The sequence below is a fragment of the Plectropomus leopardus genome, chromosome 2 (assembly GCF_008729295.1).
Source record: "Plectropomus leopardus isolate mb chromosome 2, YSFRI_Pleo_2.0, whole genome shotgun sequence".
In the NCBI taxonomy this organism is placed as follows: Eukaryota; Metazoa; Chordata; class Actinopteri; order Perciformes; family Serranidae; genus Plectropomus; species Plectropomus leopardus.
The window spans coordinates 21,466,975-21,486,960 of record NC_056464.1 but is presented as its reverse complement, the minus strand read 5'-3'; the positions used below and the strand labels follow the sequence as shown (position 1 = coordinate 21,486,960).

At 38.1% G+C, this 19,986-nt stretch overlaps 1 protein-coding gene across 1 annotated transcript; it reads left to right on the top strand.

The window, feature by feature from the left end:
- The first annotated feature begins 25 nt into the window (after positions 1-25).
- Positions 26-16,354, top strand: rab22a (RAB22A, member RAS oncogene family). The gene is made up of 7 exons (XM_042505131.1): positions 26-331; positions 2,630-2,709; positions 3,883-3,964; positions 10,057-10,128; positions 11,124-11,230; positions 11,781-11,890; positions 13,849-16,354. The coding sequence occupies exons 1-7, from the start codon at positions 296-298 to the stop codon at positions 13,944-13,946; spliced, it is 585 nt and encodes a 194-aa protein (XP_042361065.1). The 5' UTR covers positions 26-295; the 3' UTR covers positions 13,947-16,354.
- The last annotated feature ends 3,632 nt before the right edge of the window (positions 16,355-19,986 follow it).

The following is a 19,986-nucleotide window of genomic DNA, read 5'->3' as shown; positions in this document are numbered from 1 at the left end:
ACACGCCGTAGTTCAAGATGGAGACTGAACGATTTGGTCGCTTTACTGTTAGCTAGTTAGCTGTTTACAATATTAACAATATGGCAATTATGACGAACTGATCGACGTTTTAATGCTTTTATCGAGTGTTATGACTTAACCTGAGATGCGCTTTTGGCAGCTTTTGACCACAATGAAGTCTTGTTATTTGTAAACATACAAACACCTGAAGAATATTCAAGATTAAAAGGCAACCCGAGGAGAAAACTGTCAATGGTCATCATTACAAACTCGTTTTGAGTGAGAGGAGATCGATATGGCGCTGAGAGAGTTAAAAGTTTGTCTCCTGGGGGTAAGTCAACGCTGATTTTGATGTGATCACGTATTAGTCCCCACTGTACATTTGACTGTACCTGTGGCATCAAATAATCCATACTGCTCCTCCATCAGGGTGTGTACCCTTATATCCAGACAGGTGTGTTTACATAGTTTAAATGTGTTGACACATGAGATCAAGTGGGTGGCAATACCAGTATTTTATTACTGTGATGACTAATCTGTACTGGAAATTGTAAAAATAGGAACGGCAGTATTTCATGTCTAAACCGCATAAAAGGCAATACAAGACCATATGTTTGCTGCCAGCAACCTATTAATGCATCCCCGAAGTATCCTCCGCACATCTCCTCTTCACCATAATAAGCTTAAATTTTGCTGAAACTGTTTAATCAATCATATTGAAACATGATTTGTTTTGTTTTTACGTTATTATAATTAAAGGATTTAATTTGCCCCACTGCAATCTTCAGGGTAGTTAGTTTCCAATATTGCTTATCTGTTTAATGTAATCTGATCTATTTTTTTAATCTGGTTTATTGCTGGGGCCCTTCATCTTTGTATTTCTTAAATTTGCCAATTTATTTAGCCTAAATCCTGCACTGTTTTAAATTTAGGTTCAATCATGTAATAGCACTGTGACTTTGTTTTGAAAACGCTTTATGAACAAATTTGTTTGTTACTATTATAATTATTATCAATATTTAAATTTAAATCTAAATCTAAATAAATTTGGGCTTTTTTTTCTTTAACAATTATTGACAATTTAAAGCCTGGAAAATTAATTTTTAAAGTTCTGATGAAAATAAAACCTTATCCTTATACAGGTGGCTTAAATAATTGTAGGGCTTTGCTGCCTTTAGTATTTCAAAATAAGTCACAAACAACATTTATGAATATATAAACAAAAAGCAGGTATCATTTTCCTAGCCAGCTACATCCCGCTAATACTTTCCTGAAGTTACCTCTTAACATCTCCTCTACATCATATACTTAAAAGATTAAAATAGTGCTGAAACAATAAGTCTATTAATTGTATTGTTCAACAATGCTGATAATAGATTAATCAATTAATAGACTAATTATAGGCTATTTTTTCGTACCTCAATACCTTCCTGACATTTTCCTGGAGTATACAGAATATGACAGTATTTGAGTAAAAAAAATGAACAAACAAAAAACTTGTTTTTCGTGTTTTTGTTTACTGTGATCTTCTTGTCTGTGTACTTTTTTGTGTGTTAACTGCTCTGAGTATATTTGTTTACACAGTAAAAACACATTTTCTCCACAGAGGACAAAATATAAATATCAATCTCAGTCTGATCTGATATAAATAATGTGGCTAATAAACTGCTTTTGTAGCTGAAAGCAGTCATCTCAGAATAAAGATATATATTGTCATACTCTCAAACAGGGGTAGTCAGTTTTCATTTTTACAAGTCCTGAAACATTATCCCCACCATTGCAGTCACCATCTTTCTCAGCTCAGCTGCTTGTTTCACCAATAGAGGCAGACCTCTGGTGGCACATGATGTGCACTACAATACATCGCCTCAATGCAGCATCTCCATATGAGTTTAAAAGAAAGAGGAGCGTCTGTATTTTTTGAAGGCACTGAATCATGCCCTCAGGAATTCTAAATGCCCCACTATACTGTATTACCTTGACACCGTCCAAGCCTGATAACTAAACTGATAATCTATTAACTATGACTGGGTGATATGGAGAAAATTGATTATCACAATATTTTGACAAAATGTCTCTATCAATATTGTGACAATATTGTAGGGTTGACTATTGGTGCTTTTTCAGAATATTTACAAAATTAGATTTTTGATAAATAATCATCTGTAATGTAAATGTAATTTTACTGTAAAGTAAAATTAAATTTTGATTTTTTTATTTTTCTATATATAGATATATTTTTTTAACTTAACTAAATAATATTACTGCTTCTTGCATCAGTCTCTGTTTACACATTAGTCACAGTAATAACATTAATAACAAGAGCATATCATTTTCTCTACCAATATCTCATGAACACATTCCTGTATGAACATTATCACATTTCCTTTTCCTCCTGAACTAACACAATTAAAAAACAGACAAACAGTGAAAGCTTAACTACGTCTGTCCTGTTTAACTATCCTCAAGTTACAGGCCTACTAATGGAGCAGGAAGGAAGAAGATGCCTCAGAAAAGCAATCATGTCTGGGCATTTTGCCAGAGAATGTGCTTTTTTACTTGTGATTGCACTTCTAGTAATTGTATCCGACCATGTTTATTAAGCATCAACTTTATTTTGTCTCTGCAGGACACCGGCGTTGGAAAGTCAAGTATTGTTTGGAGATTTGTGGAGGACAGCTTTGACCCAAACATCAACCCAACAATTGGGTAAGTTCCTTCCTGACTCCCACGCTTAATGTTATATTTGTCCATTGGTTTGTGTTTAGGGTTGTCGCAGGACATAATGATGATTAATGTATGTAGTGGATTAATCAATTCCAGATAGAGCTGGATTAGAAAATTAATCAGCAACAGTTTTGATAATCAATTGATTGTTAAAATAACTTTCGGTTTTAGCTTCTCACATGTGGGGAGTTTTGGGTTTGGGATTTTTAACAAGCAATTTTAATATGTCATGAAGGGCTTTGGTGAACTGTGATTGGATTTATTTATTATGCATTTTATGTATTTATATCCTATTTTATGGAATTCCATAGATTAAACAGTGAATTAATTAAGAAAACAATTCGCAGATTAGACAGAATGAAATAATCGTTAGTTGCAGCCCTGATTCCAATTTCGATATTTTACATATTTATTCCTTTACCCATTTAAAAATATACGATATTTGCTGGCTCCATCTTCACAAAATAAGCACATGTGTATGCTTTTTTTGTTTCATGACCTTATAAAAAAAATGTGTTTTGTGGCTTTGGATAAAATCAGGTGAGCAATTTGAAGACCTTGCTCTGTCATCTTGTGACATCTGTTGTCCTTTTTGACATTTTGTGGACAATTTGGTCAGTCTGTTCAAGAGCCCGACCAATATATGTATATCAGAATTGCTAAATTTAGCTTATTCCAGATATATCAGCATATGCTGGGTGATAAACAAGAACTGGCAGTACAGGTATGCCAGATATGTTTGAGGTACATTTCAAACAGCCTCGTCGTTACACTGATTAATTTATTTTTCAACAGAAAAGTACCCACTGAATATTGGCAGATGTATTGTTATTAATTTTTTACAACAAAGTCTAAGTTTTCTTTAGAAATTGAATGCAGTCATCAGCTTCAGTACAGTGCAGTACAGTATACATTGGACTTTAATTTACTAATGTAGATAAATAATGTTTTACATTTGGAATTTTATTGTTCACCAGAAGATATCTCAAAATGAACTGATGATGTAAATGGCTATATGTGTTTTTCTCACTTAGACTCTTGAGAATTAGTTGGAATAAAAACCTGTAAGTTTTAGTTGTAGCTTTGATACTTGTCTGTATTTTTTTTTTTATTTTGACATGGCACATCAATCATGAAGCCATTTCTTTTCACCAGGGCATCCTTCATGACCAAGACAGTGCAATACCAGAACGAGCTGCACAAGTTTTTGATCTGGGACACGGCAGGACAGGAGCGGGTCGGTAACATCGACTGAGGTTTTGGCCTCAGCGTTTTTTAATTTATTTTTTATTTTGGTGATTTGTGAACCTACAGAAGCATCATTCATTCACTTGAGAAAAAAAATATTTGTCCGTCTTTTTCTGAATTAATAAGATTATAATCTTGTAAATGGTGGTGCACTGTTTGCGTCACAGCAAAATGGTTGTGGGTTCAAAGGTCAGGGTCGGCTGGGGCTCCTTTGTGTGGAGTTTGCATGTTCTCCCCGTGTCAGCATGGGTTCTCTCCGGGTTTTCTGGCTTCCTCCCACAATCCAAGGACATGCATTTTAGGTTAATTTGCGATTCTAAAATCGCTGGAGGTGTTAATGTGAGGGTAAATGGTTGTCTGTCTCTGTGTGTCAGCCCTCTAGTGACCTATCCATGGTCAACCCCGCCTCTCGCCCAATGTCATCTGGGATAGGCTCTAGCCCCACAGGGCCCTAAATAGGATAAGCGGTTACAGATAATAATTAATCCAGTAAATTCTTGTTTTCTTTTAGAAAAGCAAGAGCACATTTTTTTTCCCATAAAAAGTTTTTTTTTGTAAGAAAGACTAACACAAAAATTGCAGACAGAGTGAGTATAAAGTATTCATAGATATGGTAGTTGTACACATGTGGATATGCAGGTGATTATGTGTATATGAAGATGTATTAAATCTGTAAAAGAGGAAGGCTGTACTGGGTATATACTCCTGGAAGTGAAGATAGAGGACTGAAAGCTTCCCACGAGGACTGGGTTGTGGCCCTTACCACTGTGGCTCTTCCCTTTTTCAGTGCATATGCATATTAACATGCATTTAAAAAATGGAAAAGAGTTTAATGTAAACATATCTAAAGGCTTTTATCTTTTATATTCCCTTCTCCAATTAAAAACAAAATGGAAAAAAGAGGAGTTTTCTCAGAGTTCTGAGATGATAACCTTGTTAATTCAGAAAATGAATTTGATGATCCTATTATTTTTCTAACGTAAATGCATTACACCTCTGAATAAATGTTTGCACAGTCAAACCACAACAACACAGATTTTTTTTGAGATGGTATTAAATCAGTTTGACTTGGTTTATTCGAAAATGTACTCATTTCTTCCATGTAGTTTTTAGAGGAAGTGAGAAAGCTGCCTCTATGTGCACCACTCCCTAAAGCAGGCTGGGAGAAAGTGCAGTTATTCATGACTTCTGATAGGGGGCAACATTTACCTTCCTTTCTGCCTGCTAACCTACTTCTTTCAGTGCTCTTCATTCAGAAGCCCACTTTTAAATGACGTGTGTGGTGTAATGAATTTGAATTTGTGAGTGGCGTCTGTTTGGTTGAGTAGAAACATCGGCAAGTCTGCGCAGTTTATCGCTTCTGTCATCTTTGTCTTGCCTCTCACTCCTTCTTCCTCATTGCATTTAGCGACACAAATAAGGGAGCGCCATTCTTTTTGTGTTATTATATCTTGCATGAACGATTGAAAAGTGTTATCTGTCAGCAGTTGTCATGTCTAGGTGCCACTTTTTGTGTAATCTTCACTCCTGTGCGTCTGTAGCAAGAATATTTGAAATGCCTGATCACCCAGAGGGAGTTTCGGACTTTAACCACTTACAGATGATATATGATAGAAGAAACAGGATACATCTTGGTGTTGGAGTACAGTTTTCACATTTAAGCCTATCCAAACAACACCAGACGGTTGTTGCGAAAGGAACTATTTTCTCTTTTGACTCACACACTGCATCTTGCATTGCTCTGCATTAGATCGCCACATCACTTCCCCCTTTTTCCCTGCGTGTCCCTTTCCTTTTCTTATGCACAATCCCCTGCTGCTGTAATGTCTTATCCCTGCTTCTGTCCTCTCCAGAGAGGTGAGATAAGATGCCTTTTATCTTCCTTTCCCCCTGGGCCTCGGCTTTTTCACGGCCTTGAGGGGACATCAATGCAGCCTCGTTTGAGATAAGATGAGAGGATGAAACCCAAGCTGCCTCAGCCCACTGGCATGTGCTGCCACTGTGTCTTATCTGAGAGTCACTGCTACTCCACGTCCTCTTTTTTTCCCATTGTGTTTTCTCCGGTGGAATCTTTCCTTTCTTGGCAACAGTCTATTTTTTCTGTGATTCTTTTGTGTTCTTTTCCATTTTCTCCACCTTTTTCATTCCCACAGATCCACTTCTTTTACTTCCATGTGGCCTCAAGGCTTCCCCAAGGGTTTTACATCTGTGTGTGAAAGAGTAGAAACATTCCTTTGGTTGGTTTTGCATATGTGTGTGTGTGTGTGTGTGTGTGTGTGTGTGTGTGTGTGTGTGTGTGTGTGTGTGTGTGTGTGTGTGTGTGTGTGTGTGTGTGTGTGTGTTTTCATACAAAGCTGCTGTGGTATTTTGAAGCCTTTGTGGCCTGTTTTCTAGCTTCGGTGGAGCTTTGGCCTTTCTGAATCTGTTGAGTTGAGAAAGGGGAACACAAAGCCAGCCAATGCACATGGAAGGAGAGACCGGAGCAAAAAGGAAAGCTCTGTGATTTCCACAATCCATATCTCGAGACCAGATGAGGCCTCACAAGTACATCTGAGCCCAGCTGTCAACAGTTCGTCGAATCCTCCCCCCTCCTTCTCATACAAAACAAGCGAGGGGAACCTTGCATCCTACTGGAAGAGGAGGGATCCTTTCATTCTTTCATTATGCACCCGGGTTGCGGCTTCAGCAATTAATCAGCACTCACCAGGCATCACTGGGGCTGTTTTCTGGGCTGCTGTGTGGCCAGACGTCTGGCCTCGTTGTGATTGCTCTCTGGGTTAAGGCAGAGATAGACCACACAGGACTGGTGGTGGTGCAGCCCGACACTAGCCAATGAAACAGGCAGCGCTCTCCTCAGTGCCTCTGCCAAGTATCCCGAGTTGGATTCCCGTTGGTGGACCTGGGGCCAGTAACAACTATAATTATGTGGAATGTGTGCTTTCCTGAGGTAACAGTGTCACTCCAAGATGGATAGTTTATTCCATCGTATTGTAAAGGAAAATAAAATTGGCGGGAAGGCAGGGTCATTCCAAGTGAAGGTCTTTTTCAGACATGGGTTGTTTCTATTAAAATAAATATCATTAGTTAATACATGACACATGGTTTTATTAGTCTGTTAAAAGCCCTAGTCCAGCGTATATTGCAGGAAGGCATGAAAAGTGGATAGGAGCTGGACAGGGAAAATAATCACTTCATATCTTGAAGTATTCTGTAAGTCAGTTTTTTTTAAAGATTTTGAAACAGTTACAACTGCAAAGTCCTATAGAGGCCAGTAATAGTATTTATTGAGATCAAATGCTAATAAGATCTGCAACAATTAATCAACTGATTAATTAGTTAGCAATGATCAAAATAGTTGCAAACTAAGTTATTAGATTGATTTGAGAAATAAAAATAAAAAACAGTAAAATTGCCTGATTACAGCTTCTTCAATAAGAATATTTTGTTATTTTACTCCCTCATCTTAGGCTGGGGGAAACACTGATTCGCTTTTTTTAAAACTATTTTCTGATATTCTATAGACTAAACCATTAATTAAGACAATAATCGACAGATTAGTTGACAATGAAAGTAATTGTCATTTGCAGCCCTAGAGCTTATGTGCATATTTTTTCAGCAGAAAAATCATTTAAACAGTGAGTAAATGGATTAAGTCTCCAGTTTTCTGCTAGGGTGCCTTCAGACAGGAGGCAATATTGATATTCACTGTTTTGGATCTGTAGCATTTGTGTTGCTCTCATAATCAAATCAATAAATCAATTTTTATTTGTCATATACACAGTAATATATTATATAATCTGAAGTAAGATTCTTTTTATGCCAGCCAAAACAACTTTTAAATCAAATGTTCTCCAAAATTGAGATAGTTATCCTATTTTCTGTGTGTTTTGGAAGGAGGCAGAAAAGGAAGAGATTGGCTCGAAGCTGTTTGAAGTCAAAGAATGGTAAAAATCTAGACAAAAAGATAACTATTCTCTTGGTTAAATGTCAGCGTGTTAATGCATTTGTTAAAAAACACTGTTTGAGGGATGCAAACATAGACCCTTGTTTTTCTGTTGTAATGTAAATATGGTGTGAGAGTCTGCAGCCTTGCCATTGGTTCTGTGAGGCTGTACTTAGGCACATTTGTGCTTTGTCATAAATGCTGAGGCAGCTGTCGTTTTACCATGTTTGCCATCTTAGTGTAGTATGTTAGCTTGCTAACATTTGCTAATTAGCACTAACAGAAAGTGCAGCTGAGGCTTACTGGAATGCTTTGCGATTATTAAGTCACACAATGTCAGCCAAAGTATTGGAGAAATTATGAAGTGACCTGATGACAGAAAGATGGAAAGTCAGGGAATCTCCAAAGTCAGTAAGTGCCATCCTCTGGGCACAAGTAATATATACAGTATATACCAAATTTCTTGGCAATCTTTCCAGTAGCTGTTTTGATATTTCATTCTGGAAAAGCCTTGGATGTATTCACGGTATAGCAGGGTAGTTAGAAAATTCTAACGGTATGATTTTCGCGACAAAAATACAGACATTCTTGTTTATATTCAGCTTATACAGAGATGCTGTGTTGAGGTGATGTACTGTAGTGTACAGCACATGGCACCAGAGGTCAGCCTCTACTGGTGGAACAGGCAGCTGAGCTGAGAAAGGCAGTCACTGTGAATGGTGGGGAAAACATTACAGGACTTGTAAAAGAGAAAAATGCCTCTGAAAATATTGCCATAACTTTATCTTGAGATGACTGATTCCAACTAAAAAAACACTTTTTTAGTATTAGCCACGTGATTTTATTCAACTGGCAGATTGCCACCATCACCTGCACATCATCTGCATTCAGGCCACTAATGTGTCAGTATTCACTTTGTGTGTCATCTGGTCCTCCAGCAAGAGTCTATGGAGGAAGGGTGCTTTTATGACAGCATACTGTTCATTATTCTATGGGTTACAAGTATTTGAACCCATCAAGACTTAACAAAGTAGGCTAATTACATATTAGACATACAGCATTGTGGGCTAGACAATGTCATTCATGTTACAATGGCTTCTATCACCAGCAGCGTAGCTTTTATACTGTATTTCTATTTTTATTTTTACACAAATACTGTCATATACTGTCTACCCCAGTGCAATGCAAGGAAGATATGAAAAAATAGATACCACCCAAAACCAGTCCATAGTAGTGGATGAACTGGCAGACAAACAGACAGACCGATATGCTTCTACCATGGCTGAAAATAATGTTTGAAGATATTATGACAGCAGGGTTATTGTTGAAGCTGGATTTCAACGAGCACTGGAAAGAATTTTACCAGAAAAATACCAAAACCTGGCAACAAAGAAGAACCTCCCGCCTCTCAGGCAGCTATGGATTCAGAAGTGCACATGCTGTTTTGATTATGTGGGGCTTTGTGATGCATTGGTTTGAGATCAAATGTATAGTCTTCCATAAATATCAGAACGCTAACAGCTTTTGACACATTCTGCTCATCTTTCTCTTGATGGCTACCACATGTGTGAGGTCTTGGTGGAAAGACTTGCCGTACTTCCATTTTAAATAAAGCTACTTGGCTTATAGGCTCAGAACACTTGGCCTCTGGTTTAGTAAAACGGTGCTCTTTGTCTACTTTTGCTCATTTGTATACTCTGTTTTTATTTTGTCACAGTCAGTATGATTTATTTTATTGAAACTCGCCGTGAAGTAATCACCAGTGCCTCTGTAACGGATTAGCCATAGTCCATGAAAAGCCTCGCCACTGTTTCCTGATCCATGGGGTGTGAAAATATATAAAGTGCAATGATATTTTTAGTACTTTTTTCATATCCCAAAATGAAAAACTGGAAGGAATTCAAGGTACACTGTCTGTAAAGATGAGTCAGCATTGATTTCCTCTAAATGAAATACTCTGATCATCATGTTGACATGGTTTCAAAGCTATATGCAGGTTATAGAGTCTAGTTTAGACAGAGATGAAAATCATTCAAAGGCTTTAGACCTGTGATCCTCCTCTCTGTCCAACAGTGCCCTGCAGCACGTCTTCAAAGTATTGCTACTCATCACTGCTTACTTTCTCTGTCCTCTCATAGTTTCGTGCTCTGGCACCAATGTACTACAGAGGGTCAGCGGCGGCTATCATTGTTTATGACATCACAAAAGAGGTATTATTTACTTTTTCTCCTCAGCCACTTAATCCTCTAAGTACTTACTGTGTAGTTTCATTGTTTTGTTCCATGTCTTTCCATAATTTCTTCCTAGCTTTCTTGGCAAGAGTTAGATAAAAGGGTCGAGACCACTCTCATATGTGTATGGTAAACACAAAGCTACATCCAGAGTCTGCAACTAGCCTGGCTCTGTCTGAAGGTATTGAAACCTGCCAGTCTCCAACTTTCATGCCCAGTAATTATCACCTATCTTGTTTGTTAATCCATATAAAAAATGACGTGTAAAAGCAAAAATTCTAGCTTATTTCAGTTAAATGCTGGAATAATTTTTGGTCAGTAGCAGCTGGCAGGAAACTAGAGCAGAGTCCAAGAAGTCAGTGACTCGCTATGAGACTGAAAAATTAGGTTTTTAAATGAACAAGATGTGATTTCTTCAGTAGTAAAGTGTAGAGGTTTTTTGTTACCTTTGGTCAGCACCAAGTTAGCTGTTTCTAATCTCACTGGCTCCTGGAGGGAGCGTTTCTGCGTTCCCAGGGTCCTATGTGGATCCTATGTTTACAAGGTCCTGAGTTCTCAGGGTCCATATATTCCAAGATCGTTACTTCCCAGGATCCTATTATTTACAGCGTCCTATGTTCCCAGTGGCTTATGTTTCCAGGGTCCTAAGTTCCCAAGGCCCTATGTCCTCAGGATCCTAAGTTTCCAAGGTCCTGTGTTCCCTGGATCCAGTGTTCCCCAGTTCAATATTTTGTTAATACCCTAAACCTTACCCATGTCTCAAGTGAACATGGAGCTGTGAAACATCTTTCAGGTTCCCTTTATGTGCCATATAGAGCTGTGGAACATAGGACCTGGAAACATAGGAATGACCCCACTGCTGGCTCTAGTTTTCCATAAAGACATGGATGTCTAATTAATCCTTTTAACCTTCCTATGAGATACTCTGTGTCTGCTTATTTGTTCATTCACTAAAACATGTTATGTGTCATCAGGAGTCCTTCCAAACACTGAAGAACTGGGTAAAGGAGCTGCGCCAGCATGGTCCTCCTAATATAGTGGTCGCCATCGCTGGAAACAAATGTGACCTTTCAGATGCCAGGTGAACCCGAAATAGAGATGATACTGTGTGTGTCATGAACGCAGGTGTTCAGTATGATGGTGCCCCCACATTTACAGTTTGAGATTGGTGATGGGATTCAGATGTCTGGCTCAGATGGGAAAATGTCTTGTATGGAAATATGAACTTTTTAGCACTGGAATAATACCTGATACTTGCCTAGAAATATCATTGGAATTTACCGTATGTGGAGTTTGAGTGCATTCTGCTGTGCAACAAGGAATATTGGCTCTTGGACTGATTGTTATTCTTTGTGAGTGGTCTCTTGTGGAAAATAAGGCGATCAGACTCCAGTGGGAAAGTTGTGGTTATGTATAGTTGGCTAAATAATCCATCATACTTAAATATTTGAAAGAAATTGAAAAATTTCCCAGACACAGATATATCTATGCTTTTGGTAATATCATCCATGAAATTGTGAAATCTTCCACATAATAGCCGTGAAAATACAGTTTGATGGTACTGCATGAAACTGGAGAATCTGTTTTCATATTGCAACATAATAATTTTGGAATTCCTCTCGTATTTACAGGGAAGTGTCAGAGAAGGATGCCAAGGACTACGCTGACTCCATCCATGCCATCTTTGTAGAAACCAGCGCCAAGAATGCCATTAACATCAATGAGGTGTTTATAGAGATAAGTGAGTGTCTTTCTTTCTTCATTGTACATCCCCAGGTTCCCACTGAGCTGTGATAAATTAAGCATTGTGCTGCTGCATTAAGATAACTGTCTCTCTTAATGTTTCAAAGCAGGTTGACTATGTTTTGAACAGCATTGCCTATCAGAGGAGTAGTTTTTAAACTTTTAAAAAAAATGTAATCATTCTTTTCTGTGTTTGTATCAGACTCTGATAGCAATGAGCCAGTTCAGAGTAAGCAACAGATAATGCCAAAGCAGAATCCACTTAATCACGACATCCTGACATGTAATTTTGAAACAAACATCTGCAAAGATGAGGGGTTAAAGGAGCAGTTGATTCAGTTCTGAGAAGCTGCTGATAATATGGAGAGAAAAGACACATGCTCATTACCTTAGTCCCAGTTTCATACTACACATTAATTCAAACCAGGTTTTGACTGACCAATGCCTAGGGCAGTGATTCTCATTTTATGGCCCACAGGCTACATCTAGATATGTAGAAAGGGAGTCGGGTGTGCTGCAGATCATAGAGTGCCCCAGGAATGACGTCTTTCTGTAGGCTGACGTGAGAGTTTGCTTTGCCGTGGTTCCCTCATCAAAAGCCAATGGGGTTTTTCCATTGAATGTCAGATTTCTGTAGAAAATTAGGTCTGTGGCAAGAAAACGTTTATGATACTTGCTTGCCTTATTCAGCAAGATAATCTTCACAAATGTGCACCATTTTTTGAGGCCTAAATGCAGTCACCAGAGTAAAAGAAGTGAAGTAAAAGCTAAAGTAGGCTATGACTACACCACAATGGCATGATTTAACTTTGCCACCACAATAAAAAAAATTAGCAAATGCCTTTTTTAGGAAACATTAAAGCTTCAAATTTCACAGTCGAATATTTACTGACATATTTTATGTCGTACAACAAAATGTAAATGTTTATTAAACTCCTGTTAACCACAGACCTCATATCAGGCATATAACCAGTAAGCCATAAAAAAAACCACTGACTTTGAGACAGGGAACCGGAGGTACTGAAATGCTAACTCATTTCTGGGGTTAAGGACTTCAGGAAGACTGAAGCACCCTATTTTCTAATTCACAATGAACATAAATTGATTCAAACTGGGAACTTTTTTGGGACTCAAATTGTAAATGAGGAGTCAGAGTGCATAGAAAAAGCATCATAATAGAACTTGTCAATCAGAAAGTGCCAGAAGAGGATCCCCCTGTTTTTAGTATGCATACCAACTTTTTTAGCCCACTTTGAACCCATTTTTCCAGTGTGAACACTCAATACTGAAACATTTTGTAGAATCAGTGAGCTGTAGGAAACAAGGTCGTACCTATAGTCAGTTAAAGTGGAAGCAGACAACTTTTCCTCAGAGCCTAGTGACTACCATCAACACACAACACACTGCATTTTGTTTTCCACCATTACTTTGGTTGTTCCACTGTCTGCCATTTGTGTAGCTGGGGATATTAACTGCAAAGAACTTACATTGATACTCTTTAATAACTGGGGATAGCTACCAATAGCTATCAGGGAAAACAAAAGCATTGTCCCCTTCTTGTTGTTTGAACAATGGGGAACCCACTTCCTTTGTGCCATAAAATTAGCCATAAATTTACCTAGTGGCAGACAAAATTGCATAGTGAAAACAAGGCTTATAGGAAGCAAGTCTAAATGCAGATGTCGTCATTATTATGACAACATCTGCATTATGACTGCATCTACTATAGCCATTACATTATGCAGTCAACATTTACATTGTAGTGATAAGTTAAAGCAAATAATGTATTTATCGTCTCTTTATCGACATACTTTTTTAAAATTGTATATTTAAATAGGTATTAAAAAATCAGTGTTTTACATAAACTCTAAAGCTGAATGCTGGTAACCTGTGTGTGTGTGTGTGTGTGTGTGTGTGTGTGGGTGTGGGTGCGTGCGTGCGCGCGTCTCCTCAAAGGTAAGCGTATCCCTGTTGCTGACGCAGCAGGAGGAACTTCAGGAAAAGGTTTCAAACTGGGACGTCAGGCCTCAGAGTCTCGCAGGACGTGCTGCTGATGATGCCGGTGACTGTCCTCACATGACCTGTGACCTGACCTTTGCTCACCCTCTGTGTCCCTGGCCTGGTTAAGCTTACAGCCACCACACACACCCTCAAACACCCAACCGACACGGATACCGAGGTGAAGCAGTTCCACTCTGACGACCATAGCAAATGCATTTTTGCGGCACTCAGCTACAGCAAATTGTCATATATCATCTGAACATTTCTGGCAGGAGAAGTACTTCAAGTTTACTGAGCGTCGACAAAAATGTCTGCATTGAAACTTTAACATGTAAGTGAAAGACCCTCATACACATAATGCTATGAGCTTCTATTATGGACATTCTATCATGGCCTGTATTTGGTGTACCATAGCCCCAGGCCGATCTGAGGACCTTTACAGCCACAGATTCATGAATTTAGAGATCATTTGTACGTGTAAATTTGTACAAATCTTTTCAACCAAAACACGAACTGTTTAAGTTATTGCCTTTTGTTTTATAGGAGATCCCACCCAAAACATTTTCAACTTTGTAAAGGATCCATCTTTACAGTTAATGTGTAATCAATAATTTATCATAAGAGTTTGATGAAAGAGGTTACAGTAGCCACCTGTGTTTGTATCAATATTCAATCTCAGTTTTTGCATTTCGGATTTTTGTAGCGATGTTTATGAATCACAGTTAAGCAACAAGGCAAGCAATCTAGCAGTGTTTGCAGTTTTCATTAAGATGTTTTTGAAGGCAAAACACCAAGAGGGTGTGTTAATTAATATTACAATCACACGGTAAAAAATGAAGAAATGAAAGGTGTTTGGAAGTCTACTTCCTTTACGTTAAAGGAACAGTTTGATATTTAGAGAAACATGCTTTTTTTGTGTTCTTGCCTCAGGTGAGATGGGAATATCGATACCACTCATGTCGTAACAATAAATATTGGGGATGTCACTGATCAGCTGTTTATCAGTTATCAGCTGATAATGTTATTTTTGACAGTGTAAGGGTGTCAGTCTATAGGTTGTTTTTGTGACTTTTTAATATACTGCGCTGTGTTCCACCACCAGGGCCACATGGAAGATAGCTAGTGGCGCCTGACCCACAGTGGTGGAACAGTGTTGATGCCGAAATATTGTGCTCACCCTCCAGTCTCCTCCCAGGTTGCCCCGATGAGTATACAGTTTAATTTTAGGCCACAAAATCCTATTAGCATTACTTATGTTGACACCATTAGTAGTGTCAGCACAGCTAGTAGTGCTAACATAGTTTACAATGCTATGGGGTTTTGCAGCGCAAAATTAAGCATCTTACAAACCAGGGTTACCTGCAGAGAGATTTTGCACCCGCTGGGGTTGGTGCGCGTAGCAGAGCAGCCAAGGCTTATGTTAGTTAACCAGTGAAGAACGTAGGCTGAGCGGTGGGCACCACATTTCTGAATGTTAACACAGCTAATCAGCTGTCTGTCAGCAAAGCCAACAGAAAAATAAGCAAGACATTCACTACACAATACATTAACCTTTTGCCACCTCTAAATGGATAGCTCTTTGAATTGCAGCGCTTAATCTCAGAGGCAATTGAGTGCCATACTTAATGAAAGGCCTTTTAGTATTCATATCATTTAGCATTTTTTCTTAGAAATTACCAAATTAGTTACTCGCTAATGGATGTTGGGTTATTGAAAGCGAAATTAACCAAAACTGACACCCCTATCAAATAAGGAGCTTAGCATAAAGACTGGAAACAGAGGGAAACAGCTAGTAGTGTTTCTAAAGCTCACCAATTAACACGTTATATCTTGTTTGTTTAATCCGTACAAAAAATAAAGTGTGGAACTAGCAATCCAGGAAGTCAGTGGTTCAGCCAAGAATTAGTCAGGTACATAAACCACTTGGAAAATGGAAAATTGTTGCTTTTAATTTCTGTACAAATTGAACAAAACAGAGCCAGGTGTTTATCTCTCTCCGGTCTCTACGCTAAGCTAAGCTAACCAGCTGCTGGCTGTTGCCCTATATTTTATAGACAAATATGAGAATGGTATCGTTCTTATCATCCATCCGCACACCAGAAAACAAACAAGCATAGTTCTCCCCCAAAAAATATATCTGTTGTGAACTGTGTTGTTCTTCTCTCTTCAAGTTTATTGTTACATGTCAACAGTTCCAGCGGCTCACGTGTACGCCACACTTGTACTTGTAATTACTGAGAAGGTATTAACAGAATCCTGTGTATGAGGTTCACCATAGTGCACACAGTGTAGTTGTTTCACAATATTACTTCAGCTTTATTTTTCTCTAATCTCATTTTAACTGGCAAGCACGCCTGTCCTCAATCCTTTGCTGCTACTTCTCAACAGTTTTACAGAGGAGGCAGATTTTTGTGAGGTCTTGCCAAATTCTGTAATTGTCCCATAAACATTTTTCATCTTTTCTTTTTTTTCTCTTTTTTTCTATTGCACATAATCAGCAGAGGCTTGCACATGCAATGTTGTTTTACTACCTGGCCTGTGATAAAAACAGATCTGGAAACTACTTCGGCCTCATTCAGAAGAAACTCAGACTTTTACAGCTTGAATCTCCCCTCAGCAGAAGGTTATAGGTGCAGAATCAGACGTGGCACTGTGTCGACATGCTGACCCCCTAGTGAACCTTGGTCTCCATTCTGCTCTGAATTACTGTACATGCTTCGTTCCAAGCTCTGCCTTCTGATTTTCCTTTCTCTGAACTTCTTTTGCCTTGTTCCAGGCACTTGTGTTAAGTCCAGCTTTCATTTTGTTTCAAACAAACGTGGTACACTATACAACAGGTTTTTCTATGATCCCCTCTTACTACTCTGCAATCCTTGCTATGTTAGTTTGATTTACCTGGCCTAATTGAACTTCCTTAGACTCATGAGCCCCCATAGACTTATTAATTCTGTTAAATTGCTCGTCTGTATCTCTTGAGCCCTTTTAGCCCCAAAATCTATTTTCAAAGTTGCCAAAAAATACAGATGCTGGCTTAATTGGACTGCATTTCCACATTTATAAATTTGGATTGTGTGCTTTTCCCACAATGCAAGCCACTATATTTGCCTTTCAGTGTCTTAAATGTATCTGTTATTCATGAGTTGCGTGCAAAGCAGTGCTGCCTTTGTCTTTAGGACTTACCTATGGAGTGCAATAGTTATTATTAAGACAAAAGGTAAAAATGTTACCTTATCCAAGAAGTCAGATACAGAGTGATAATGTTCAAACAGCAGAGCACACACTCGTGACGCAGATGGTAATGGACGATTTATTTCGATCTAATTTTATGTTGATTAATGACAATTTTGCTCATTCATGGTTGATCTAAATGTGTGATTGGGCAGATCAAATCACTTTAAAACCAGAGTGACATCACAGGTTAAAACTTAAAGGGATAGTTCTGAGTTTTTTGAAGTGGGGTTGTGTGGGGTACTCATCCATAGTCATTGTATAACCTACGTCAGGAGGAGTGCCAACACAGGAAGCTAAGCAATGTACAGCTGTGCATGGGGGCAGCAGCAAAATGTATTTTTGCTAACCAAAAGAGTGCCCACTTGAAAAGATGTATATCAGCTTAAGTGTACGCCACATTGAAAATATTTTCACAGTCTTTACTCGACACAGACAGCTTGTTCAGATGGGGAAGCCGTGAACAGTTTTAGTTTCACATCTATGCTCTCATCAAAGCCACCAGACTCCATTGAAAAAAACAGTAATTTTGCCTCCCTGAGCACGGGAGATGCTGGTCCACCACTGCTTCGATCAGTTAGTTATGTTGTGTTATTGTATGACTTTGGTGAATCCAAATTAACCCTTTTAAATGCCAAAGTCACACAATAACACAAACAAACCAACTGATCAAGGCAGCCATAGATCAGCAGCTCCGGTGTTCTGCAAAGTAAAATACTCTTTTTCTCAGTGGGCTCTGGCTTTGAAGAAAGTGATATAACAACTTAGGTAAGCAGTGGAAATATTACAAAAATAGCATACACTTAAAAAGATATTTTTTTTTTAGGTGAGACTTTTTTCAGGTGGCTTAAATATGATTTGTTGCTGACGTTGTCCGCAGCAGTGCATTGCTCAGCTTCCATGTCGGACTCCAGCCTGCTTGTCCAAACTGGGTGCGTGCTGACAGAAACCTGCAGTATATCACACACTCTACATGGATAAGCACCTCATACAACCCCACTGTAAAAAATCTGAACTATCCCTTTAAACTTGCTTTTAATTTTGATTCACTCTGCTTTCTTTGATATTCGTCCCTGTGTGACATTGTAATTGATAACTTTAACTATTATTTAATACAGCTTCAGCATTTATATCAAAAAGGGAATCACTGATACTTAAAAAGCTGCACTTTGACTATTAATTGATCCTCACTAACTATTAATCTGTCTGCAGTCTGTTAAAATCTCTGAGAAATCCCCTGATGGAACATCCTTGTAAACAGACTTCTTTATGTCCCTCAATGTTGTTTTCAGTTTCGACTGTTTGCTCAGTTCTTATTGCTAAAAAGAACACAGTGCCAAATAATGTCAGAACCATTTTGCTACACTGCACATAATTAGCCTTTTTTATTGACAATGTAATATAATGATTTAAAGTGCTAATCACGCAAATGCTTTAAAATATTTGAGTTTGATAATGACATTATCCCCTTTTGTCCCCTTATTTGGAAACGGCATGGCTAGAGACTGTGTACCAGTTTTGCATTGAAAAATACCATTTGTCTTGGGCTGGCCCTGGGAATGTGATTAATCTATATTATGTATATTTTTCAGTGTAAATATATATACCATCAAATTACAATGACTCTATTCTATTCTAAGCCAGTCGTGTGACTACAGTAGACTTGTACACCATTTGCAGTAATTCCATCAGCATTGTAGTTATCATATTTAGCTTTTTTCTATGTTTCATATTGATTGTAACAAAATGCCTGAAAACACTTGTTTGCAGTGTGTTTCCAAATGTGTAAAAAGGGAATTGTCAATTTATTTACTAATAAAAGATTGACAAAAATATGTTTTTCCCTCCTTTTGTGTGTGTGTGAGAGAGAGAGAGAGAGAAAGGGAAATAGTGAGTGTAGGTCCTATGTCTTCACCTCCTTGTGTTAGGCCCATGAGTTATGTCTGCATTAACTGGATCCCTGGAGATTCAGTGACAATGTTGTTAGTGATTGGTTGTGTTGTTCAGCTGGCAGACAACCGCCTGGCTATATATATATAAATATGACACTTGAGATGCGTGTTTGACTGGCAGAGAGCTTTTCACTGCTCTTCGAATAGTGCTGAGAGCGCAGAACACTTATTTGACAACCCCACAATCCCCCACTGAGCCTGCACTGTCTTTATAAAGCATGTTTACAAACTATGTAGGCTAGTGAATGGGAAATATGAAAGTATGCCTGTAAAATTTTCCATCTGTAATAATTAAGGGCTCATCTTTCCCTGAGGTGTCAGTTATACTGTATAATTAAACTTTACATGGCAGTGTGAGAGTAACATGGGAGCTTGTGTAAATGAAAGCTAGCTTGACAGGTGAAAAATAAAGTGATTTATGAAATAAATTAAAGGTACACTGACACACCAGTGTATTTCCAATTAGACGATTTTGCCATTGAGCTGCTTTCCATCTAGGAAAACATGGAAGTGTTTCATAATGTCTTTCTTTATGCTGTTGCCCTAGTTTTCACCTGCCAAATACAGATGTAGCTAATAACATTAATAATGGCTGCAGTTAGATGCTCAAGTGTGCTGGGGTGCTAAAATGTTTTTTCTTTGATCCACTTTATTGGAATGGAGTCATTATTAATGTTGTAACTTGCACCTGTGTTTGTTCTGCTATAATAATGCAGATTTTTCATGGTGAGAAGATTCATAATGCACATATGTAGCCCATAGATTATATATCAAGTCTTTTTTTCACTGTATTGAGACACGTGAAAGTGCAGAATCTTTGTATGATTAACACTGAGGTTGTAAAAAAAAAAAAAAAAGGCTTAATAATTTTATGGTTTTTGAATTTAATATAAAACAAACTGAGTGAAGGTAA